The sequence below is a fragment of the Schistocerca cancellata genome, chromosome 5, assembly GCF_023864275.1.
Source record: "Schistocerca cancellata isolate TAMUIC-IGC-003103 chromosome 5, iqSchCanc2.1, whole genome shotgun sequence".
NCBI lineage: Eukaryota > Metazoa > Arthropoda > Insecta > Orthoptera > Acrididae > Schistocerca > Schistocerca cancellata.
This window is the reverse complement of record NC_064630.1, coordinates 539,300,704-539,327,225: the sequence shown is the minus strand read 5'-3', so window position 1 is coordinate 539,327,225 and position 26,522 is coordinate 539,300,704. Positions and strand designations below refer to the sequence as shown.

At 42.1% G+C, this 26,522-nt stretch overlaps 1 protein-coding gene across 1 annotated transcript in view; it reads right to left on the bottom strand.

Moving 5' to 3' along the window:
- Positions 1-26,238, bottom strand: part of LOC126188322 (neuronal acetylcholine receptor subunit beta-3-like) — a 126,035-nt gene extending 99,797 nt beyond the window's left edge. Inside the window, exons 1-4 of the mRNA XM_049929916.1 lie at positions 26,145-26,238; positions 12,440-12,591; positions 1,150-1,194; positions 942-1,045 (exon numbers count right to left, since the gene is read on the bottom strand). Coding sequence (XP_049785873.1) covers positions 942-1,045; positions 1,150-1,194; positions 12,440-12,591; positions 26,145-26,199 — 356 coding nt within the window. The 5' untranslated portion in view covers positions 26,200-26,238. The remainder of the gene's footprint in view (positions 1-941; positions 1,046-1,149; positions 1,195-12,439; positions 12,592-26,144) is intronic.
- Positions 26,239-26,522: the final 284 nt, after the last annotated feature.

Here is a 26,522-nt window from a genome sequence, read left to right as displayed (position 1 = left end):
GAAGTGTTTAGTGGTACGATGCAGCTGAAGTTCATAATGGAAAATTTCGCAGGAAGGACAGGAAACGTGCTAAATATGAAGTCGAAGACTCCTGACAGCACATCAACACGCAATGCTATTCTAGTCAAGAATTTGAATTTTGAAACTGCACGGTATTTACAATTCGAACTTTCATATTTAGCAAATATTTCGATTTCGTTTTAAAGACAATAGAAGAAGTAAATAACTAAACTGGTTAATACTCTTGAGAACACTGTATTTATACATTTGGAAGATGTAGTGGAGTTTTTGTTAAACTTTGGTATTAAGTTATAATCGATCAGTTTGTGCGTATGCGTGTGTGTGCGTGCGTGTCCGGGTTCGTATCTGTGTGTGTGTGTGTGTGTGTGTGTGTGTGTGTGTGTGTGTGTGTTTCCTTACTTTTGATTAGTTTTATGCCACTGTACCTATATAGGTGCTAACATGATTGTCACTGAAATTTAACTTTGAGATTATTTACAAATTTGTGGAAAAGAAACACTGATTCCTTCTGTCGAATGACAGCCCTGTACGTTTTAACGGTTGTAGTGATCTACCAAGAGGCCAATAAAATAAAATAAAAATTGAAGCTCTACAGTTACTCCAATACTTCAAACGATACAAAGTTCCAAGTAATTACCATGCTGTAAAACAGTAACGCTTAAAATTTTAACATTCTTTATTTACTTATTGGCTCATTAATGCTGTTTTTTTAATGTCTACCAAGTTGTTAAACGCGGGTTCAGTGAAGCAGTATTGTGGTGCTCACGACTGGACAACATTAACTTATTCGTCTTAAATACGTTTTGATGGTGAGAAGGGTGCATTTATTTTCTACTAGAAAGAGAAAAATACAAGAAATTTTGGAGAAAGGGGATGCACTTAAAGAATATTGTTTTTAGTCCCTCTGTCATTGTACTCACTTATGTAGAACTCCTAGGTCAGGTGTCCAGATCTCGTCGGTATAAACGTAAACATTTTTTACTACGTCACTACCTGTCCAAGATAAGCGTGAGTCCGTCCAAGCCTGTGGACAGAAGTAGTGCACTATTACTAAATCTAACTATGATTTGGAAATGTCAAATAATTACTTACATAATTGAAGATATAAATATTACATGTTCTACTCACAATGTAAATAAGGCCTTCAATCTCCATTACCCGCGCGTATCCATACTGAAACATTATTACAATAAGAAAAATCTGTGGAAAAATAGGAGACACGTCTTAAAATTTACAGCAATTTTATATTATTCTTTATATTTCGTTGTTTACTTTTTAATGGCTACATACTTATGATCAAGACAGTAGATCTACACCGAATGAATATAGCAGAAACATACAACAAAAACCGCCAAGAGCCTATACATACATACTACTTACATGAAATATCGCAACTCTTATTTAAATATTTTAAACAATTTCTTCATACTGAGGGCCAAAGCCTGCACAATATCGTTACGTCACAGAAAATTTATTTGGGTTAACCAGATAAAAATTAACATTTCTTCCCTGGTAATGCAAGAAGTCTTATAAAGGATAAGTGTTAAGCAGTGCCCTAGCGCAGGACGTTGAACTGTCTAGCGCCAGTACACCAAAATGATGTCACAGGGAGAGAGGTTCCGTCACTGCTGTGACAACGCACTCTGAAGTGAGAAAACTTATTCAGAAGTCTAGTACTCTCACTGAGGAAACTGATGTAGCGGAAGAAGCTAGCTAACGCCTCTGAAACGTGTAGTTGTGTAATATTACAGCTCTGGCTTGTTTCCCTCATGAGCTGACGAAACAAGAAGAGCAGAGGTACTTAGGTCGTCGACAGTCGGTGGTGAAGACTACCTAGGTCGACGTACTGCTTTTTCGAGGATGGGGGGTGCTGCTGTGTAGGGGAACTGGCCAGCAGACACTCAAAAATATTCCCCAAATTTCTCATTCTCTGTTTCACTCAGAAGTTCTCAGACAGTCTCCAGGTGTGTTCACAATGCCGAAGTACGCCGCCTGTGCCAGACTCTGAGTCGAAGACCATGCACAATGCATAATGATACAGCCAGTCACCTATTCCGGATTTAGTCTCCGGAAGCATCAGGCATCCACCTGAAAAGAAGATTGCACGCAGACTACGTGGCGTCGTCGTACTGTCAGGTCACCCACTGGCTCACTGTTTCCTGAGAGTTTACGCTCCCTGGTGGAGTGTGTGTTCTGATCGAGACTGATACTTGCCTGCTGTTATATCCTAGCCAGTAATGCCAACCGAGCCCGCTGCCAAAAGGTTGGCAGCATCGAAGTCCGGACGCCGTCCGCATAAGCAGCGCCAGCGATACAGGAAATCGCCGCAAGTCAGCGCGCGCCACCGCTGGCTTCTGGCTTCTTAAGCGCTGGAGTCGCGAGCTCTAGGACAGTTCTGTATTCGCCGCTCAGTTGTATACTCGCCACCGATTTGTGTACTTGCTAGTCAGTTGTGTGTTCATCGCAGCAGAGTTGTTGTTTGTCGTCAGCCGACGCTGACCTAGCCGCTCCGACTCGAACTAGACAGACTTCTGTAGACACGGAGTTCACTACTGTGTTTCTGTATCTTCGTTAATAAAGATAAGTACCGACTTTATTTAATCAGAGTGTTTGGGTTTTTATCTTTCTGTTCACTGTTCCAGCGGACCGGTCGGCCCGCTATTAAAAGTGTGGCGGTGACTTCGTAAGCCATTTCTACAGCGAAGTGTTTGTCGCTACGAACGCCTCCACAGAACCTGCTACCTTTCGGTTTCCCTCCATTCCTGGTGGACCCCCTTGTTGCTGATCTTTGGCCAGAGCAAGCGCACGCCTTCGAAAATGAGGCTGTAGAGGTCGACTGTTTGAATCCTGAGTTGGGCCGGCACTCTGGCCAGGGCTGTTATGCGTCGATGCGCGTTTTGTGCCTCCGTCGGCCTTCTGACGACTATATCGTATGCACGCCGCTGCCCAGGCGTCTCTGTTGACGAAGCCACGCTGGGCTGTCGAGCTCACTACGGCGTCATATCCTCCTGCAGTGACTCTCCTCTGTATCTCGCATGAATAAATGTCTGATTCAGTCACTAATGTACTAGCGGCTCGACGCTCCATTCCAGTAACCACCACTCGCAACCCGTATGAAGGAGCCAGAGTTAGTTCATGACCTTTGCTCAACCGTTTGATCACCATCTGCGGCCTCTAGAATGTTACTCAGTCATCCCATTGGTACTTTACAGGATCTAGCTTAATTGCATGCACTGATTGGTTCAAATGGCTCTGAGCACTATGGGACTTAACAGCTATGGTCATTAGTCCCCTAGAACTTAGAACTATTTAAACCTAACTAACCTAAGGACAGCACACAACACCCAGTCATCACGAGGCAGAGAAAATCCCTGACCCCGCCGGGAATCGAACCCGGGAACCCGGGCGTGGGAAGCGAGTATGCTACCGCACGACCACGACCTGCGGACTACATGCGCTGATCATTTGAAAATCGACATAGGAATTTAAATCAGGTGAACGTAAGGTGAAGGTACTTCTATGTAATAAATATAATAAGATAAACAAGAAATACCACCACCAAACAATTTATTATAATTCTTGCAAAATTTATCTGGATGTGAGAAAAAATAAAACAGCGAAAGGATAGCGAGAAAATATATGAATAGCACCGTACAAAGGTGCACAGCTAAGTTGTCAATTACTGTGCGTGTTACGTTAACTGTCCGAATTTGCTTTAAACTCAGCACGGATACATCGCCACTGTTATCATTCCACAGTTAAAAGACCAATGGCCCCTCACGAGGGGACGGTTAAATCTCGAGAGGTGCAGAAAGTGAGTTTCAATCTTTTCCCTTAATAATAATGCAGCAGTTGATTATCTATTTCATTGAGTAATATCTGTATTGATTCCATCTGCAGCAGTCCAGTACGCTAAGTACAGGGTGTTTCAAAAATGACCGGTATCTTCGAAACGGCAATAAAAACTAAACGAGCAGCGATAGAAATACACTGTTTGTTGCAATATGCTTGGGACAACAGTACATTTTCAGGCGGACAAACTTTCGAAATTACAGTAGTTACAATTTTCAACAACAGATGGCGCTGCAAGTGATGTGAAAGATATAGAAGACAACGCAGTCTGTGGGTGCGCCATTCTGTACGTCGTCTTTCTGCTGTAAGCGTGTGCTGTTCACAACGTGTAAGTGTGCTGTAGACAACATGGTTTATTCCTTAGAACAGAGGATTTTTCTGGTGTTGGAATTCCATCGCCTAGAACACAGTGTTGTTGCAACAAGACCAAGTTTTCAACGGAGGTTTAATGTAACCAAAGGACCGAAAAGCGATACAATAAAGGATCTGTTTGAAAAATTTTAACGGACTGGGAACGTGACGGATGAACGTGCTGGAAAGGTAGGGCGACCGCGTACGGCAACCACAGAGGGAAACGCGCAGCTAGTGCAGCAGGTGATCCAACAGCGGCCTCGGGTTTCCGTTCGCCGTGTTGCAGCTGCGGTCCCAATGACGCCAACGTCCACGTATCGTCTCATGCGCCAGAGTTTACACCTCTATCCATACAAAATTCAAACGCGGCAAACCCTCAGCGCCGCTACCATTGCTGAACGAGAGACATTCGCTAACGATATAGTGCACAGGATTGATGACGGCGATATGCATTTGGGCAGCATTTGGTTTAAAAAATGGTTCCAATGGCTCTGAGCACTATGGGACTCAACTGCTGAGGTCATTAGTCCCCTAGAACTTAGAACTAGTTAAACCTAACTAACCTAAGGACATCACAAACATCCATACCCGAGGCAGGATTCGAACCTGCGACCGTAGCGGCCTTGCGGTTCCAGACTGCAGCGCCTTTAACCGCACGGCCACTTCGGCCGGCCATTTGGTTTACTGACGAAGCTTATTTTTACCTGGACGGCTTCGTCAATAAACAGAACTGGTGCATATGGGGAACCGAAAAGCCCCATGTTGCAGTCCCATCTTCCCTGCATCCTAAAAAAATACTGGTCTGGGCCGCCATTTCTTCCAAAGGAATCATTGGCCCATTTTTCAGATCCGAAACGATTACTGCATCACGCTATCTGGACATTCTTCGTGAATTTGTGGCGGTACAAACTGCCTCAGACGACACTGCGAACACCTCGTGGTTTATGCAAGATGGTGCCCGGCCACATCGCACGGCCGATGTCTTTAATTTCCTGACTGAATATTTCGATGATCGTGTGATTGCTTTGGGCTATCCGAAACATATAGGAGGCGGCGTGGATTGGCCTCCCTATTCGCCAGACATGAACCCCTGTGACTTCTTTCTGTGGGGACACTTGAAAGACCAGGTGTACCGCCAGAATCCAGAAACAATTGAACAGCTGAAGCAGTACATCTCATCTGCATGTGAAGCCATTCCGCCAGACACGTTGTCAAAGGTTTCGGGTAATTTCATTCAGAGACTACGCCATATTATTGCTACGCATGGTGGATATGTGGAAAATATCGTACTATAGAGTTTCCCAGACCGCAGCGCCATCTGTTGTTGAAAATTGTAACTACTGTAATTTCGAAAGTTTGTCTGCCTGAAAATGTACTGTTGTCCCAAGCATATTGCAACAAACGGTGTATTTCTATCGCTGCTCGTTTAGTTTTTATTGCCGTTTCAAATATACCGGTCATTTTTGAAACACCCTGTACATTCCAAAGCAATTTCAGGCAGTTACTACCTATAGTCCCTACATACCACACTACTGGAATAACCACAATGATCACATAGCGTCTTTCCAACTGTTTAGTGTTTTTTGACGGCCCAGAAGCCTTATCAAGGTCGATTAATGGAAGATTCAAGTAAGATCTGTGCACTTCACAACGTCTACTTGCAGTCGGCATGAGATCGACATCTAGAGTAATCTTAATCATCTAAATCCAAGGGATGAAAGTCCAAAATCATTCAACGAACATGTTAGTGTCATCGACGTACATCACACGTTATGTCAATTGTGGCTTCCGTAGAGGGATAGGAGCTCCGTAGAGGGAGCTGTGTTGTGTAATGAGCGTCCGGGATCGGACGCCAGTGCTGAAGTCTGCATGTGGCCCTCGCCAACGTTACGAGCTTGCAGTAGTAAGCGAGGCACAGTACTGGTTCAGGACTATGGTAGCGAGGAAGAGCGGTACAGCAAGTCAGAGTACAGACTTCGTTGGCAGCTAGCTATGCCGACACTTACAGGAGTCGGCTGAGGTGCACACCTGTGGCTCAGCACTTCAGTGGCTGGCGCTCACCTACGATTCAGAAAATAAAACTTGTTTTTGAGTCATCAGTCTTTCAACTGGCTTGATGCGGCCAGCCACGAATTCATCTCCTGTGACTACCTCTTCGTTTAAGAATAGCTTTTGCAACCTACGTCCTCAGTTATTTGCTGGATGCGTTTCAACCTCTACCTTCCTCTCCAGTTTATGCCCTCTACAGCCCCCTCTAGTACCAGGGAAATCATTCCCTCATGTCTTAACAGATGTCCTACCACCGTACCCCTTCTCCTTGTCAGTGTTTTCCACATAGTCCTTTCCTCTCCTATTCTGCACAGAGCCTCCCCACCTTATCAGTCCAACTAATTTTCAACATGCGTCTGTAGCACCACATCTCAAACCCCTCGACTCTCTTCTGTAGCGGTTTTCCCACAGCTCATGTTTCACTAACATACGATTCTGTGCTCCAAACGTACATTCTCAGAAATTTCTTCCTCAAATTAAGACCTATGTTTGATATTAGTGGCCTTTTCATGGTCACGAATAACATTTTTGCCATTGCTAGTCTGCTTTTGGTGTCCTTCTTGCTCCATCAATCATTGTGTATTTTGCTGCGTAGGTAGCCTAATTCCTTAACTTCATCTGCTTTGTGACCATCAATCCTGATGTTCATTTTATCGCTGTACTCATTTCTGCTACTCGTTAGCTTCGTCTTTCTTCGATTTACTCTCGGTCCAAATTCTGTACTCATTAGATTGTTCACTCCATTCAGCAGCTCATGTAATTGTTCATCACTTTCACTCAGGATAGCAATGTCATCAGTGAATTGTATCATTGACATACTTTCACCTTGAATATTAATTCCGCTGATGAACCTTTCTTTTATGTCCATAATTGCTTCTTCGATGAACAAGCTGAACAGTAAGGGTGAAAGGCTAGTTTCCTTACAACCTTTTTAATCCGAGCACTTCGATCTTGGTCGTCCACTCTTTATTTTCCCTTTTGGATGTTGTACGTATTGTATATTACCCTTCTCTCCCTACAGCTTACCCCACTTTTTTCTCAGAATTGCAAACATATTGCAGCATTTTACATTGTCAAATTCCAAGTCGACATATTCTATGAATGTGTCTTGATTTTTCTTTATTCTCGCGAGTGTCCCTCTATAATATGTTAGATTTTAAGCACAGAACGAGGATAAGGTGTTAGTATTACAGATTTCAGAGCTTTGGGAGTAATGTTTTCCACAAAACTCTAGAGCGCGAAAGTGTAACGTGGCACAAGAGAGATTTTTTAACTGTTTACGTGTGTAAAATTTTTCACCAAACCTGCAATCTTTGTTATCCAAGTAATTCTTTGTTGTATAGACTGTATTGCTTAACTGTAAGTTGTTAACTGACTTTTCAAATAACTGTTTTGATAACCTCTTCCATTTCCTTGGTCAATGTACTGTTCAGCTGTGTTCCGTGGCAGAAAATGCTGTTTTTAGTTTCTATTCTCTCTTAGTAAATGTAAGTTCAGATTGTATGCTGTTCCATGGTCATGGACAGGGCTGGGTGTGCAGTAAATGTCGAAGTTATCTTGGTGTTCACAACTGATTCATAGATCTATCCCCATGATGTGATTAAAGCACTTATGTTTTGGGAATATCCTTACAGCGATATCGATTAACATTTTAGGTTGTTACTCTGATGGTCCATATCTGTATATAGAAAACTGAGTTCATATTTTGTGCATTTTTGCACTCGAAATATCATTAGCACAGTATTGACTGTACCTGAATAGTTTGGAACTAAAAGACACTAAGACACTGGTGCCACAAGGCTAAGGTGTAACATGTCTGTGACATGTGTGACTTCAGACCACTCAAACTGACAGTTTGTATTCATTCCTAGAACTTCTGTATTCGTTACGATGTATTTGTCATTTTATTCTTGAACATTAAATTAATGGCTTTTTTTCTTACATTGAATATAATGTTATTGCATATTGGCTGATTGTAAACTTCTTTGAGAGTTTCAGTTCCCTTCTTTGCAAGGAGTTCTCCAGTTTTCTCAAGTACCACAATATTACCGCCATTAGCGAAGAGAATTTTCTACCACTGTACTGTAAGGATGCTCTGGTTGACAACCTCATGTGTCCTGCTATGAAAAGAAGTGGCACCCCAGCCAACCACTGGTGGTTGTAGGGCCATAGCCCGCCACTGTCTGGGGTGTCTCCAGAAACGTCTTCGCTTCTCGTCAGGATTCATTTCGAAGCGGGACTCATCACCGAAGACAATTCTACTGCAAACAATGACAGCTCGTTATTTTGACGATCTAACGCGCCACTTAGACAGGATGATGCACGGTATCCCTCAGGAAGACATCCAACTCTTCCGAACGAGAAATCGATAAATATAGTGTAAAGTTAGGAACATGGTATGCTGTAGTATACAAAGTACAACGGGTCCAGGATGGCTGGTGTGTGCAATAATCCCATTATAGACTGGGATGAAAGACAGGTTGGTTGATGAGGCAGCTGGTACATTGTGTCAGTTGGATGGCAATCGTAAGTCACAGACGTACTGAGGTAACCATATGGTCTTTTTTGCTGACAAAGAGCAGTATGAGATTAGTTGAAGTGATGTCTCGCTGCAGTCAGCACCTAAAAAGTGGTATGTGCTTACCTCACCATGCGACCCCAGACGGTGATCGGCTAATGGAGTCACTCTGGCAGACATGAGCACTGCGAGGAAGTCTGGATGTCAGCACTTCAGTGAGAGTGGCACAGATGCAATCCGGCAGTAGCAGAGTGTACGTGCGCAAGGTTACGTACACTTTGTGATCAAAAGTATCCGGACACCTGACTGATAATGACTTACAAATTCGTGGGGCCCTCGATCAGTAATGCTGGGAATCTGTATGGTCTTGGCCCACCCTTAGCCTCGATGACAGCTTCCACTCACGCAGGCATACGTTCAGTCAGGTGCTCGAAGGTTTCTTGGGGAATGGCAGCCCATTCCTCACGGAGTGCTGCACTGAGGAGAGATATCGATATCGGTCGGTGAGGACTGGCACTAAGCCGGCGTTCCAAAACATCCCAAAGGTTCTGTGTAGGATTCAGCTCAGGACTCTATACAGGCCAGTCCATTACAAAGATTTTATTGTCGTGTAAGCACTCCGCCACAGTCCGTGGATTATGAACAGGTGCTCGATCGTGTTGAAAGATGCAACAGCCGTCCCCGAATTGCTCTTCAACAGTGGGAAGCCAGAAGGTGGTTAATACGTCAACAGCCTGTGCTGTGATAGTGTCACGCTAAACAACAACGGGTGCAAGGCCCTTCCATGAAAAACACGACCAGATCATAACACCACCACCTCCGAATTTTACTGTTGACCCTACCCACGCAGGAAGATGACGTTCGCCGGGCACCCGCCGTACCCATACCCTCCCATCGGATTGCATATTGTCTACCATGATTCGTCACTCCACACAAGGTCTTTCCACTGTCCAATTGCCCAATATTTACGTTCCTTACACCAAGCGAGGCGTCGTGTGGCATTTACCGGCGTGATGTGTGGCTTATGAGCAGCCGCCTGACTAAGAAATCCAAGTTTTCTCATCTTCCGCCTAACTGTCATAATACTTGCAGTGGATCCTGAGGCAGTTTGGAATTCCTGTGTGATGGTCTGGATAGATGTCTGCCTATTACACATTACGACCCCCTTCGACTCTTGGTGGTCTCTGACAGTCAACAGACGAGGTCGGCCTGTACGCTTTTGTTCTGTACGTTTCTCTTCATGTCTCCACTTCACTATCACAACGGGAAACAGTGGACCTAGGAATGTTTAGAAGTATGGAAATCTCGCGTACAGATGTATGACCCAAGTGACACTCAATCACCTGACCACATTCGAAGTACGCGGGTTCCGCGGAGCGCTCCAGTCTGCTCTCTCACGACGTCTAATGACTACTGACGTCGCTGATATGGAGTACCTGGCAGTAGGTGACAGCACAATGCACCTAATATGAAAAACGTATTTTTTTCAGGGTGTTCGGATACTTTTGATCACATATTGCACCATCTATACAGTGAGTGACGCCCAGGTGCGAACCCCATGAAGGCTCAGACGCGCCGCCTGATGTAGGTACTGGTCAGCCAGCAAACGATCCCCAGCTGAAAGGCTGCCATTCTTTTCCCGACAGCGTCATGCATAGGCGCAGTCTACAGTTTCGCAGGCCGCGGAGGCACCATCTATGTAGTAACCGCTTGTTGCAGCACCAACGGTGGGTTGATAACTGTCGCGGAGTACATCTGGGAAGTGATTTCAGACAGTGACAACACTTATAGCTGCGGCGTGCAGTGTTTATGGTCACTCGTGCTGACCCTTTTTTGACAGGACATAATTTCTAAACACGTAGGTCATGGAAGCGGTATAGGACCAAACACGTATGTTGTGTAATACAATTCGGCACTGCGACAGTCTGATTCCTCACACTATGCTTTGGCGACTATATTCCCGCCCTGGAAACACTATCAAGGCTGTATATGAGGTAACCACCCTTTCTCTAGTGCAAGGGTGGTGCCTTCAGTCACAGCAACTGTGTACCATGTTTCCGCCACACAATATTCTCTATAATCTATTTCACATATTCCAGTCCTTATGTGCCACTCTACCTGCGTCTCCTATGCCCTCCAAGTATGACTTCCAAAAGGTTCCAGTGTGTTTTTCGTCATAAGAAAGTCAGTATATATAAGATATCGGGCACTTTCAACGCATTATTTCAATATTTTACTTGACGTACTCTCTCCTAGTGCGTACACCGTTTTTTACCAGTATTCATCACTTTAGAATGATTATCATATTTATCCTCATGTTCTGCAATCACGGGTATTAAGACCATTCATGGCCCTAACAAGCTGCTTTTAAGCCTCTTGTTTTACTGCACACTACTAACATCCCGAAGAATCCCCTGTGATGTCCAGGTGGGTCGTTTTATGAACCACCCCACCGAAAAACCTTGATATGCGAAAAGGAGGCGATTTATATGTCTGTCCTTCTTTTAAACCTTGGTATACCAGGGAATTCCTCACCCTTAAAACACTGTTTCCCCTTCTTGTGTCTTATCAATTTAATCCAAGTTAAATTCAACGGCTATGGTATTTCTACACTGGTTTTAATCAGCTTAGTACTACCTGTTGGCTTGATAACGACACGGTCTCCGTCTTACTTACACTGATCCACATTTGCAGCTTGCTACATCGTGCCTTCTGTTCTTTCCACGCTTAATCAAAATTTTGTAGACTTTATAATTCCCTTACATATATTTCTCCTCCACGTTTTTCATACTTCCGCACACAATGACTATCCCATCTGTTTAGGTGAGAGCCAGTCAATGTCATCGTCGCGAATTTAATTCCATTGAGACATACTAAGTAAATTGGCGCACAGAAAGAGAATACCACCTAATTTTATATGTGAAAACTCTTAAACCATTTTAAATTTAACGAACGTTGTTAGCTTTCCCTATATGTATTACTGATGTCTACATATGTATTTCTCAACATTGTCATCCTGGTGACTAACACATTTCTCCCAACGAGAGACCAGTTTTTTGATACCGTCATTATAGAATGTTTGACTTTGTTGACGAAGCTACAACCTAACCTGAGCTTGCGTCGCTTCATCACTACCGAACTCAAGTTCTCGAAAGCGGTCTTTAAGTTTTAGAAACAAATGACAATCGGATGGGGCAAAGCCTATACTGTACGATGGATGATCAATGACACTAAACCCAAGACTTCAGACTGTTGCAGATGTTGCAGGGCTCGAGTGTCAACTGGTATCTGCCACGCTGAACAAGAGGGTGCTCCAAGCCTGGAGGAACGCTTCACATTCGAATCTCGGTTTAAGCGCGCCATTTCTCAAGCAACGACAAAGTTACATTGCGCACCGGTATGTTACAGCTGCAATTTGTAACTCTCTAGCGGAAGAGATCTGTAGATATCTAGACATGTTAACAACGTAAGTTTTATTTTTTAAAAAAAAAACTTTAAGCGTTTTCACATTAAAAACTCTGAGACATTACTTTGAGCGGGCCATCGTGTTTATGGGGGGAAGAAGAGAAACTGAGAAATGCAGGATATAGTGATCACTACACTGATGTTCCTTAAGGGAGCGATACGGTCCATTTGCAGGGAGCTCACCAGATCCACGTTGAGGAGGTCAATGATGAGTCTCACTTTCAGCTGGTCCCCAGGCGGCGGCAGTGCGCGATCGTAGTTCTTGAATAAGGCAGACCGCACTGCCGCTATCTGGGACGCGGAAGCCGAAACCGCTTCCACCGCACGCCCTTCACCTGTCAAGGAAGGAGTATCATACACTGCTGTGTAAAACATCCCAACAGGTGACATCAATAAGATTAACACATACATAAGCAACTGAGGTGTGTAACGATTTCTGCAAATCATAACGCGAGGAAGGTGTTACAAAAATAAAGAACACAGAAATAGCACCTACATTATTTGATAAATTCTATCTAGAACAACAGAAACAAATTGCATCTGTTTACATTTAGACCAATGTAAATAGGAAAGAACACACTTGTGGCTCCGTGTATGGAGTAGGATAAAGATGGTTAATGGACCTTTTGAAACTGACGGAAAACAAAGAGGGAAAATTAATGTTTAACGTCCTGCCACAGATTAATTGATCAAAAACATGGCAAAGGTTGGTACTGAACACGGTTGGGGAAAGAGATCAAAATGTCATTTTCTAATCAACGCTCTCGGAAATTAACTTACAAGATGTAGGGAAAACAAGAAAAGTGTACATACTGATAGCTGGACGATGATTTAAACACCATTGCTACCTAGCATTCGAGCCTATCTATGACCCCACATCTCTCACTGGATTAGAGTTTATGTTACATGTGTGTCTTAATGAGCTCCTTGTAGTTGGTGATCAAACTAAAGTTCGTTGGGACCAAATTTTTGCAATACAGTGAATGCTCGTAAACAGTTGTAGTTTGTTCGTGAAGCTATGTTAAAGAATCTCAGCATGAAACGAGGATATGTTCGTGCTGATGACTCTAATTTACTGTGTAGTATTGTTGTAATGGAACAGACCACAGATAGTGCAACAACCGCACAAAGTTGCCACTAATAATCTGATGCCGAGAATTTGATATTTACACTACTTACCAGTATTTTCACTGTTGTTGTCAGTCAGAGGGGGTTTAACTTGACTTAATGTTGAACTTTGAGAAGCGTGTTCGTTTGGGACCTAACGAGTCCGGTGAATGCCACTCTAGAAATTATTGCTCGAACCTAGCCAGTTAAGAGTTTTATCTGTAGTAAACACTAATATCATTAAATGTGGCAAAGAAATCTACTGCAAGTATCGTCCGTATAATATTCTGCTTGTCATAAAATTTGTGAGGTGCAGATCTCAAATAGATCTGCTTATCCTAAATCTATTTATGATACTGTTAAAAGATCTCCTCAGGTAAAATGTGTTAACGATAGTGATAACATTACATATCTCATCGATAGTAGCTGATTTAGTACCACCATCTGTAGCGCTTGTTGCTATCTGTTATTCCGCTCGTTGAAAGTGAGTAACGAAATTTTACACATCAGTCGTCAACCAAAGAAGTCAAATTGCGCACAGCAGATACGACTCCACCGAGCTCAAATGTATCTCTATGCTTGCAACAGATAAAATATTGTTTCAGTCATGACCCAGAGCTTTGATAAACAGAAAATTTTATATAACTAGCCAAGATACTGTTAAGAAGTTCATTTTTCTGTAACTAGTTTCGACTATTGCCTCATCATCTGGCAGACTTTACAGCATTAATCAGAGTAAAGCTTACGTATCTGTAGGCACAAACTGTGTTATATTAACACCTAATTTTTTAGAAGCAAGTGATCGCCCCTTTTTTCCACAACATTGACTACAAATTCGGCACATTTTGTGAACATGGATACTGGCATAAATTTTGATTTAAGCTTTAACGTTTTCCAGATAATGAGACATTTGCAACAACAAACAAAAAGACCCAGTAAAGTGCAAGTATGTCATTAACAAAATAAGTAAAAGTTTTATGTGGGCAAATTTATAATTTCGAACGTGTTGTTATTGTAATGTTCTGGAAATATGTGGTGTCAGTTGTATCCTCATCAACAGGGACACCGGGTTTCAACTTATCAAGGCCTGGAAACCATTGTTAAACACTATCAAAGAGCTGCGGCACGAGCGGACGCGAGATCCTTCCGCCACGGCGGACGGAGATGAAGTGCGCCTACCACCGGGCGTGGCTTGTGCTACCCCCACCCCTCCCACCACGCGGCGCCCCGCCGGCCGTCCGCGCCGGGGTACGACTCGGGACCCCGCGGACATAAATACCACGGACACAGCGCCGGCAGATCATTGCATCAGCACCACCTGATGATGGCGGAACGGTTATTCGCCGAAATATCGTGGAACTTCGACGATCGGTTCCGGCTGGACACCCGAGAACCTTGGATACAGCACATTCGCCGGGAAAGCCTCAGATCACATGTGTGTCTGTTACTGATGACAAGCTATTCACTTCACAATTTGTGACGGCTAAGTCATCCTTCCCGAGAATGTGGATGACAGGAACTACATGGTTAAAAGCTGCACACAGATTATCTTAAATGGAGTTTAAGCATTAACTTATAGGAAATGGAGTATTTGTTTATTGAAAGAGTGGGTCAAGTCCTGACGTTATGTTTCCAACCAGTGAGGTCTGTGAAATCTTCTTAATGTTTGGAAGTCATTAGTAACAGTGATGGATCCAATTAAATCAAACTTAAGAACCATACTGGTGAAGGCATACTAGCAACCAACACCTTCAAAATGCCTTCTCCATTGCCAGTAAGTTCATTTTAATTCTTTCTGTTACTTCGTATGTTTCTGCTCTGTACATTGCTATACTTTCTACAATAGTTTAAATATCATAACTTCGTTTGTGATGTAATGTGTGTGTGTGTTCCATAAATCATTGACGTCGTAATTAAGAGAACAGGAAAGTCAGTAAAATTGGAGTAAAACTTCCGCTGTTAAATCTAGTAAAGAGAGCAGATAAGTGAAATGAATACATTGAAGGTCTATACGAGGGGAGAAATTCCTCATAACGTGACAGAAGAAGAAACGAAAATAAAGTTTAAAAATAAACGGACTCCAGTTTTACAGTCAGTGGTTGAGAGAGTTTTGGAAGACTTTCTGTCCAATATAAGAGAAAGTGTAAACAATATTCATTCGAAATTTCTAATTCAAAACAAGCGTTATTCAAATTTGTGTGTAGAACCTGCCAGTCTGTTGTAAAATTATGTCCCACACAGTCCCGAAGGTATCGAAGATCGATAAGTGTGAGAGCTCTCACACAATATGTTTAACAGGTAATGTTTGCATGTTGACGATAAGATTAACATACAGAAAAATGGAAAACAAAATTCAGGATCTGTTCGACAATAAATAGTTTGGCTTTAGAAAAGGAAATGGCAACACAGATGGATTTCTGCCATTGCACTCGGTAACGTGAGCAAGTTCAGGAAAATATAAAACACATTCATAGGACTTCCTGATTTAGAAAAGAGCGTTCAGCAGTGCAAAATGGTGCAAGATGTAAATAATTCTGATACAGTGTTAAACTATAGGGTAAGACGAGTAATATGCAATCTGTATAAGCCCCAAGAGGGAAAAATGAGAAGGGAAGACAAACAACGAAATCCTTGGATGAAAAATAGGGTTAGAACAGAGATTCGGTCATTCTCTGTTACAGTTCTACCTAGACATCGAAGAAGTGGAAACAAACAAGAGGGAATTCCTGGCCAACACAAGTCTACTAGTATCAAATCTTGGTCTTAATTTGAGGAAAAAAAGTGTGAGAATGTATGTTTGGAGCACATTTCTCTATTACAGTGAATTCATGGTGAAAGGATAGCAACAGTGAGATCTGCTGATATCACTGCTATCATCAGTGAAAATGAAGAAGATTTCCAGAACTTGTTGGATTAACAGTCCAATAAATGCAGACTGTGGATTGAGGATAAACAAAAGAAAGGCTAAATTAATGAGGAGTATCAGAAATGAGATATGCTATGAAATTACAGTGACAGTAAGCGACCAAGAAGTAGAGGAAGGAATGATGATGCCTTGGGAGCTAAATTGCACAACGTGAACGAAGAAAGTAGGGCATAAAAAGCAGACTAACACAGGTAAGAGGTAATTCGTGCCAAGAAAAAGTCTGCTAGTATCAAACATTGGTCGTAATATGAGGAAAAATTGTATGAGACTGCGTGTTTGGAGCGCATCGTAGATTGAGTGGACACCAGAAAAGAAGAGGATCGAAGCATTTGAACGGTGAAAATTGAGATGACTAGTATGGTAAGGGATGAGGACATTCTCCACAGAAGAGGTGAAGAAAGATTTAAACGGAAATCACATGACAAGAAGTAGTTATTTGATGATGGGACATGTTTTGAGACATCAGGAAATAACTTCCACGGCTCTGGATGGAGCTGCAGAGGGTAAGAAATTTTTGTAAAGAGAGAGAGACAGGAATAAATAAAGCAAATAGTTGAGAATTTATATTATGAGTGCATCTCTGAGCTGAACAGGTTGACACAATAACGGAATTTGTTGAGAACTTCATCATTCCGTCAGAAGACAAAAAGTTCATCTACGGTCAGTACCTTTAGTGTGACTAGAAGAGTATATGATGTCTTTAAACTAGTTATCCATGGTTTATTTTACATAATGAATTGTTGTTAACGTATGTTCATTATATTTCAAGTACATATAAGTAGTGTCAATATTTTCAACTACAGACTGAAGCTACAGTAAAATTTTCTTTAGGCTGTGGTTCCTGAGTGGCTGAACATTTGATAATGCCATGCTAATGAGAATCCAAGTTAGAGATTTTAGAGCAGGTGACTTACTGCAGTGGTTAATCCAAGCCAAATTAATAAACCACTGAGCTGTAGCTCTCGGTACCCTTCGTCTAATAATACCGTTTTGACAAGAAATCGTATCGATATCTAAATATTAAAAAATCATAGAATTAATTAGTAGCTTTAGTGATAATTCAGCACAAAGTTTCCAGTTAATCTCTGTGCGTTCTTGTGCCTCTCTCATTTTTAGGATTGAGATGATGTCACTGAAGTTAGTTATAGTTCATTGGTTGGAAGCAGTAAGATGGTCATTATCAGATGTCTGCCATTACAATATGGCTGATTTCAAGGTTTCCTTATTTAGTAAATAAATAATTAATAACGAGTTTGTAGCAAAATTTTCCCACTGAAGCAGAAAGATATTTGTGTACCTTATATCCCAGTCACACATCACAAAAGCTAGTCAGCAAGCCAGTTTAATATGTATACGACGAAGCTTTCTTGGATCATTATTGTGACTGTACCATTTTTAGATAACATGCCACCTCGATATTGTTAAGAAACTGTGTCTCTCAGGGCTGAACATGGTCATTAGGGACCGAAATTAATATCCATATATATTTCTAAAAAAGTTTAGACCCGCCAGGGTAACCGAGAGCGCTAACGTGCTGCCTCCTGGACTCGGGTAGGCGCGCTGGCCCTGGATCGAATCCGCCCGGCGGATTAACAAAGACGGCCAGTGTGCCAGCCAGCCTGGATGTGGTTTTTAGGCGGTTTTCCACATCCTACTAGGTGAATACCGGGCTGGTCCCCACGTCCCGCCTCATTTACACGACTCGCTGACATATGAAACACATTCACGCTATTTCACGATTTACGCTAGATGCAGACAGTTGGGGTACACTAATTCCGTCCTGGGGGTATGGAGTGGCGGCAAAAAGGACATCCAGCCACCCCTTAACATTAACATGCCAAACCCAGTTAACCATGGCCGACCCAGCGTCACCGCGGGACAAGGTGCAAGAGATAGAGAAATATTTCTAAAAAGTTTAGTTTTTATGATACGTAAGTGAATGTAAAATATATAAATGGTACACGTGATAAACGATTCACAGTAAGCCTCAATCTGAGCTAGAAACTTTTCAGTCTCCTTCTTACCGTCAATTCGCGAGTTGTGCTATGGAGAAGGTAACAAGTTGCTTCCCTCTTTTTGAGATGCATGCTGTCGGAATTTTAACAGTACACCTGCAGGCGATCCACAGCGCCCCCTTTTCTACCTTCTATCAGCGGAATCTGTAGAGGATCTCTGAGATGTTTCGCAGTTATTAAGAAAAACTGAGAGAATATACCTTTCTCATTTGAGTCAACTCTGTCTTCTATTAATCGTACTTGGCAAGAGTTCCAATCTGACGAACATTCCTTAAGAATCATTAGCAGTTGAATCTTGCAAAACACTTTCCGCGAGGGTGAACTACTTTTCCTTCACGATACTTAGAATTAATCGCATCCTGCCATCTGCTTTTACTACAGGTAGTTTGTATATGGCTGTTCCACTTCAGGTCTTTCGTGAAGAATACTCTTCGAATGATTACAGTTTTCAGTGTTTCTAGCGAGTTGTAGTCTAGGTTGTAATAGAAAGGTAATAGGTAGGTTGCTCAATACGTTACATTTTTGTATGTAGAGGGAAACTGCCAATCCAATCCCAGCACGAGATGTCAACCTTCTGAAAGTTTCCTGTATTTCTTTACGTTTTCCATGTGTTACGACTTTCCTAGATGCAAAAATAAGCGAACGGCGACATGGGGCTCCAACGTGTTTGTCGTCTTGCAGAAAGAAAATGTATACATTATAAATTATATTTGTTTGTCAAATATGTTGCTTCATTGTCTTGATAAGAAAGCTTGTACAAATCACTGATGCACAAAAAACATTCTTACTCCTACCGGGAATATCATTTGCAGAACTCAGTGTTTTGATGTTTTGAACAGTTTCAGAAAACGGTGGAGATATACGTTGCGCAAAGAACATTGTGTTTCGAACAATATTTACTGTGAAAATTATGGCATGCCAAAGAAATATTTACTGGAAATTACGCTAAATTCAAAACAGGTGTTTTGGTAGTCCTACAGAGACCACACATCCGATTTTTCCCTGTAAGTCACATATTTTAAAGCCAGAGAATATGGAAATATTGTCAACGATACGTTTAAATATGGGATCACTATTTCGCCGTAGGAGATCGATCTTCATACGTGAGGGTGGAAAAGAAATTAAAAATCCCAAACCAGTATTGTTAAATTTCACACGTCTCTGCTTTCGTGATTCTCATTGAACCGGATGCAGATAAATCACACTTGATGATAAGAGATTTAGACAGAATTATGTAAATAGAGAAAACAATAGAAGTTTAGAGACGTAGATGAAAAGGTAATTATTTAACAAATGTACTTAGGTTTATGCAAACAGCAAATCCTGGTTGAGAACGAAGAAAGCTAATGTAAAGGCATCTCAAATCGAACAAGCCAGCTGTTCAAGAAAATTCAGGATTTCACAGAAATAGCTTCTACAACATCTTACAATGTGTAGCATTAGCCCAGTTTATTCGTTAATGTCTTCGAGAGAATTTGATAAGATGTAATCAAAATACGGTCAAGAGAATCAACTGAAAACTATTCAAGTATGAAGATAAAAGGTGTGTTGAACATACTCTACATTTCTTCACATAAGATAGCAGATGGCCGAGTAATTAAAAAATGGGAAATTATCCCACTATTTTAATTTTATTTTAAAATGTTTGTACAATTAAGAGATGAATCAGAAACATTATTAGTTCATCACGACTGTTAAGCCATTCCGGAAGTAATGACAGGTGATGGGCGTGTATCTATTTGCGTTGTGAAGAAATGAGACCCCCAAAAGATAATTTCAAGAGAAATACTTAAAGCCAGAGGAAAAGTATTACAAAAAGATCTCGCTATGAACGATATTATACATTGGAGCAATGAATATTAACTGAATTACCAATTTCGCCAGAAATTCATAGAATTTCAGAAATATTATGATTCGTCTTAAATCAAATCGTTACAAACGGTATTTTAAATACAAGGCATTGACTCAACTTGTGTAAACATACAAAATTATATATACGTCGATACTACAGCTTGCATTACACTTCATCAGTGTAACGAAAATTTTGTTACTGACAGAGGAGTAAGGGAAGAAGGTTCTGTTTCCTTGTAACCATTTCCACTGAACCTAGAGGAGCATTTTTATATCCTTCAGCTCAAAACTCAAAGAATAAATACCTTAAATGTGAAATCCCTGAAACACCATCGTTTTCATGACATTATTTTATGTTTCGTTTCTAGTTCAGCTATGCTTCAACGACGAGTCGTGGAGCTGAATAGAGCAAGTTCTAAAGCGGGTATAAGATTCAATTTAATTATATAATATGTACTGTTATATAAATAGTACATTATCAATAAATGGGCAAGAAAATAGTAGAAAATACTAGAATCACATAATTAACTTTGTATTAGCAGCAGCTGTAAACAAATGGTTCAGATGGTTCAAATGGCTCTGAGCACTATGGGACTTAACATCTATGGTCATCAGTCCCCTAGAACGTAGAACTACTGAAACCTAACTAACCTAAGGACGTCACACAACACCCAGTCATCACGAGGCAGAGAACAGCTGTAAACAATGGCAGACTGGATGGCAAAAGAAATAGGTAGAAGAACCCTAATAGCTCTGTGCCCTTTTGGTAACATGAAAAATGATTGAAAAACTAAGATCTCCGTGTATCTAAACTGAAAGTTTTATAGTTAGTTCGTATTTCTAGTTCTGACTTACAGGATAGACACTTTAAGCTGAACACAGTGGGGACTTTTCAAAGAAGAATGTAGATACGCAATCTCGGAAATTACTGGAAGAAACTTAAAAGAAGCGAAACTTAAAGCAAGCGAACAGAGTAGTTGGGAATACGTGATTGTGGCTGTAATGAAAACTAACTGGAGGTAAGAGACATGTATTCAGGCAAAGGGATGGTACAGTTCATTGCCGCATTCCACAAGACAGGGAAGGACAGAGAGACAGACCTAACGGAAGGAAAGCAGGTGACCTTGTAAAATATTGCAGGAGCTAGATGATGGATGCTTTTCCATGTCGAATGGCTGACACTGGTGGTGATGACAGCTTAAGGACTAACTAAGCTAAGACAAAGTTGATGAAAAATAGTAAGAGCTGTTCACCAGTAATTTGGAAAGTCCTGAGGCAAAAGAGGCGGAATAAGTAGAGTCAGATGATCATTGGTGAATGTGACGTTCCTTCTTGTCTCAGATGTACGTTTACACAGAGGGGCCAAAAAATACTAGGTATCAGAAGTAGACTCGAGCAGGAGGAGAAAGTTCTCTTGGGTCAGGGAAGGTCCTTTTGTATCACATCCCGCTGTAGTATCTTTTATTTATTTATTCTTAACTTCTGGTAACGTGTGTGAGTGAAAGTTTTTCTAGTGGATGCCACTTCAGCTACTTTTGTGTCCGTAACCTAGCCGTGTTATCCTACCGAGGAAGTGAACACATAGTTTGATGTGGAATGCTAACCACGTGTTGTTTCTGGCGGCTTGTGAAGGCTACATTAAAGGCAGCCATATTCGATCCCACAACCTCTAGGTTTCCAGGCCCACACTTCATCGCTAGACCACGAAGTTATCGAAAGTAACATGAGGTTTCAGAAGGTGCACGTCATGAGCACAGCACTTAAGGAAAGTGAAACGAAAACTACTAGAAATCCAGCGAAGAAGTGGCTGGAAGCATGTAAAACATAGGGCTGTCAAATAATGTTAGAAAAGAAATGGACAGGAAATGTACGGAAAGATGATGTACTAAGGCTAATACAGGAGAAAGAACTCAAAGGAAAATTCATAACAGAGGAGCTGACAGATTGGCAACAATTATCTACTGGAACCAAGGAATAATTAATTTTTGGCTATAAATAGTAGTAGACGAAAATAATTGGGTTCAAAGACTGAAACAGACAAAATAAAATACATGGAACCATAGGTATAGTAATTTCATAGAAATGAAGACATTTGTTCATGGCAGAGATAGGTGTATGACTAACGAAACCCGTCGAAAAGCTTCAACTAAACAAAAATTAAGGCGAATAAAGGGAGCTGTGCAGAAAATGCTCATTATTTATGACGAAAACCACATCTTAGAAAGTTCATGGCGTTTTCCAATGTAGATATTGCACACTCGTGCTCACTATTGTACAGACACGCAAACTATAAGTCTGCAGTAGTAATATGAAGGTTTCTGGAAAAACTCAGTTATCCAGTTGTATCTTAGTTGAGCATTAATCTGATCCACCTCAGATAGTTTACGATAGTGTGGTCCATATCCTTTACTGCTTAACCTTATTGGATCACCAGTACTGTGCCATACACGTAAGCTGCAATTTAATATTCTTTTGCTGTCATAGGAATCTGAACAGCTGAACTGCAAAGGAAAATAAAACACAACACCATAAGCCTTAATCTATTCCGGAAAACCTAAAGCACATTAATCAGGACATACGGACTTTCTTCAAGGAGTTCAGAAATTCCCGTTACAAACTTCTAGGACTTATATTGTGCTAGGACTTGTAGAGTGGAGTGAGTTCATAATATTTTGAATAGGAACACAAGTCTGGGAACGTAACGTTTCCGACGGTTTGATTTCAGATGTTCATCTCACCACCTTTGATTTAGGAACTGAATTAGGCATGACCCAATACAGTTATTAGGTAACAATTCGAAAGGACACATGAACCATCCATTTATCACTGAAGCACATTTTTTAATAATGTTGCCTCCATTTGACAGTAAAAATTTTTATTTTATTCTCATACGACCCAGATTTCGGTCTTAAACCATTTGCAAATACAAAAATTGCCTAATCCCGAAATCTGAATTGTATAACAATAAAATAGAAATTATTACAGTCAAAAGGCGGCAGCGTCTTAAAAAATTTTCCATGACTGCGACTCCTACCAAAATAAAAATGAAGCACATTTGTTTGTATTTACACTTTAACATTTCGTGTTTACATTATTCCAAAACATAAACGGACCCAGCATACTCTACATACAGATCGGTACACGTGCATTGCAGCAGCTGCTCTAAGTGTGGCCACCAACTTCGTTACAGACATTGTACCTACGAAGCATGTTCTGGTGCACACTCTCCAACCCACGTAGTTTCTCTTCAGTTTCTAGTACAACGCCCAGAACTCATATCGGAGATCTTCCTCGGTCTCTAAAAGGGTCTCGTAAATTAAACTTTCCGCACGACCCCACGAGAAGAAGTCCAAGGACAAGCAACTATGAGACTTTTCTGATTCTCTCAGTAAACGTGAACGCATTACACAGCTAAATCGAAACCGTCACAAAAGGAAACGGCACATTTCAGGATATGTGTTCCTATTGTTAATGTTATTTATTCACCCTCTCTATAAGTCCTAGAAGTTTCTAACGGGAACATCCGAACACCTTTTATAGTGATAGCCCAATGCGCACACCAGTGACCCATCTCGCTCCGTGAAAATACCAGAACGTTTAGGGTGTGGTACTACACTTCAGTTATTTGAGAACATTGCAATTTACGTACGGAACGGTAGGTTTCACTCGTCTGGAGCCTATATTTGCACTAGGCCGAAAACATTGTATTTCGTTCCATATTTTAAATTACACACTGAACACCTCATTGATTTCAGTGAGATGGCGAAGTGACTGGAGCACTGGATTCGGGGGAGAGAGGTTCATATATTGGATCTGTCATCCTGATGTAGATATTTCATTGTTCCACACCTCTGTTCTGCCATGTTAATTCTCGGTCTGTAGGAACTTCCTCACCGAAGTTACGTTAAACGCTAATCACTCTACCTTGACACCGTTACCTCTAGATGACAATCAAGGTGCACTAACTAATTAACATGGCACGCTTCCAGAGAAGACTTCAGTATAATTGTTATTGTTGTGGCGAGAGAGTCTTTAACAAGACGTATGATCGTTATTATTTTGCCAATCATTACTCTCCTTCACACTCGTATTTTGTACGGAACAACCGTTTGACAGGCGGGTAAAGGTGAGTCTAACTTCGTATTTATTCGTAGCGCAGTGAAGGTCACGTGCCTTGTGCTGCCGATTTATTCAAAAGAACTTGCTCCCATTCCAGATCCATACTGGATGTTCCGCGTGAGAGCAAATATTGCCCCGCCTTACAGACAGATGTTACTGAACTCGCACTGCTGTGCCTCACAGGCGTGCAATCCAACGTATTTTTTTAAGTTATTTCACATTACATTTTTAGTTACCTGACTCTGCTACAGCTTAATTTACGTTTTGGTAAGGGATCTGGAGTAAGTAACTTCGATCAGAAAATCACATCTACCGAAGAACACATTTTTAAGGGCGATTTCATTTCATTTCATTGCATCGCGGTTTCCTTTCTTTACCAACTACAGTTTTAGTCGATCGAAATATTTTATGTACATATATACACTGAAGAGCTAAAGAAATTATTACGTCTGCCCAATATCCTGTAGGGCCCCCGCGAGCACGCAGAAGTACGGCAACACGAAGTGGCATTAGACTCGACTAATGTCTGTAGTAGTGCTGGAGGGAACTGACGCCATGAATCCTCCAGGGTTGTCCATAATTCCGTAACAGTACGATGGGACGGAAATCTCTTCCGAAAGCGCGTTGCAAGGCATCCGATATATGCCCAATAATATTCATGTCTGGGGAGTTTAGTGGCCATCGTATATGTTGGTGGCCAGCGGAAGTGTTTAAACTCACAAGAGTGTTCCTGGAGCCACTCTGTAGAAATTCTGGACGTGTGGTGTGTCGCATTGTCCTGCTGGAACTGTCCACGTCCGTCTGAATGCACAATGGACATAAATGTATGCAGGTGATCAGACAGGATGCTTACGAACGTGTTACCTGTCTGAGTCGCATCTGGACGTATCAGGGGTCGCCTATCACTCCAACAACACACACCCCACACCATTACAGAGCCTACACCAGCTCGAACAGTCCCCTGCCCATATGCAGGGTTCATGGTTTCTTGAGGATGTCTCCATATCCGCACACATCCATCCGCTCGATAGGATTTAAAACGAGACTCGTCCCACCAGGCAACATGTTTCCAGTAATCAACAGACCAATGTCGGTGTTGACGGGCCTGGGCGAGATGTAAAGCTTTATCTCGTGCAGTCATCATGGATACAGGAGAGAGCCTTTGGCCCCGAAAGCCAATATAGATGATTGTCGCACGCTGACACTTGTTGATGGCCCATCATTGAAATTTGCAGCAATTTGCGGAAGAGTTGCACCTTTTTCACGTAGAACGATTCTCTTCAGTCGTCGTTGGTCCCTTTCTTGCTGGATGTTTTCCCGGCCGCAGCAATGCCTCAGATTTGATGTTTTACTGGACTGCTGATATTCACGATACACTCGTGAAAAGGTCATACTGGTAAAACCCCACTTCATCGCTACCTCGGAGAATCTGTCTACCATCGCTCGTGCGCGGACTATAACACCACGTTCAAACTCACTTAAATCTTGATAACATGCCATTGTAGCAGCAGTAACCGATCTAACAACTGCGCATGTTGGTTCATACAGGCGTTGCCAACCGCAGCGCCGTTTCTGGCTGTTTACGTCTGTTTGTATTTGAATATGCATGCCTAAGCCAGTTTCTTCGGCGCTTGTGTGTGGCGGCAACGGCCTTGCCGCAGTGGGTGCACCGGTTCCCGTCAGATCACCGAAGTGGCCGAAGTGACCGGCACTTGGATGGGTGACCATCCGGGCCGCCATGTGCTGTTGCCATTCTTCGGTGTGTGTGTGTGTGTGTGTGTGTGTGTGTGTGTGTGTGTGTGTGTGTGGTAAAAAACGATTTCCGTCTAGCCTCAGAGCCTTTCCAACGGTCTTTGTATTTAGCAATTACCTGAGAAGGTCACGAACAACAGCGTCATCACGAACAGCGGCGACGCGGTGTCCATGGCGATGATGCGGCAGCCACTGTATGGAGCTGGCGTCCGCCGCTATCCGTCCGTCCGGCTATCTTATCCCGGAGCCGGTGACGCCCACCGGGCGGCCCACCGTCGCTCCATTCTCCTGCACGCCGCGCGGGTAACACGAGCTTCTGACAGCTACCGCTGACAGTGGTAGCGGCAACATGAAAATGATAACTTTTACACTACTATCGGGTGGCTATAATTAAAGTGCAGCTACTCACTGAGGTCCAGTATGGGCTGTAATTATTGTATTTCAGCGATATTTGGTTGATACGATAATGCGTTAATGCGCTACCGACTTACGATGG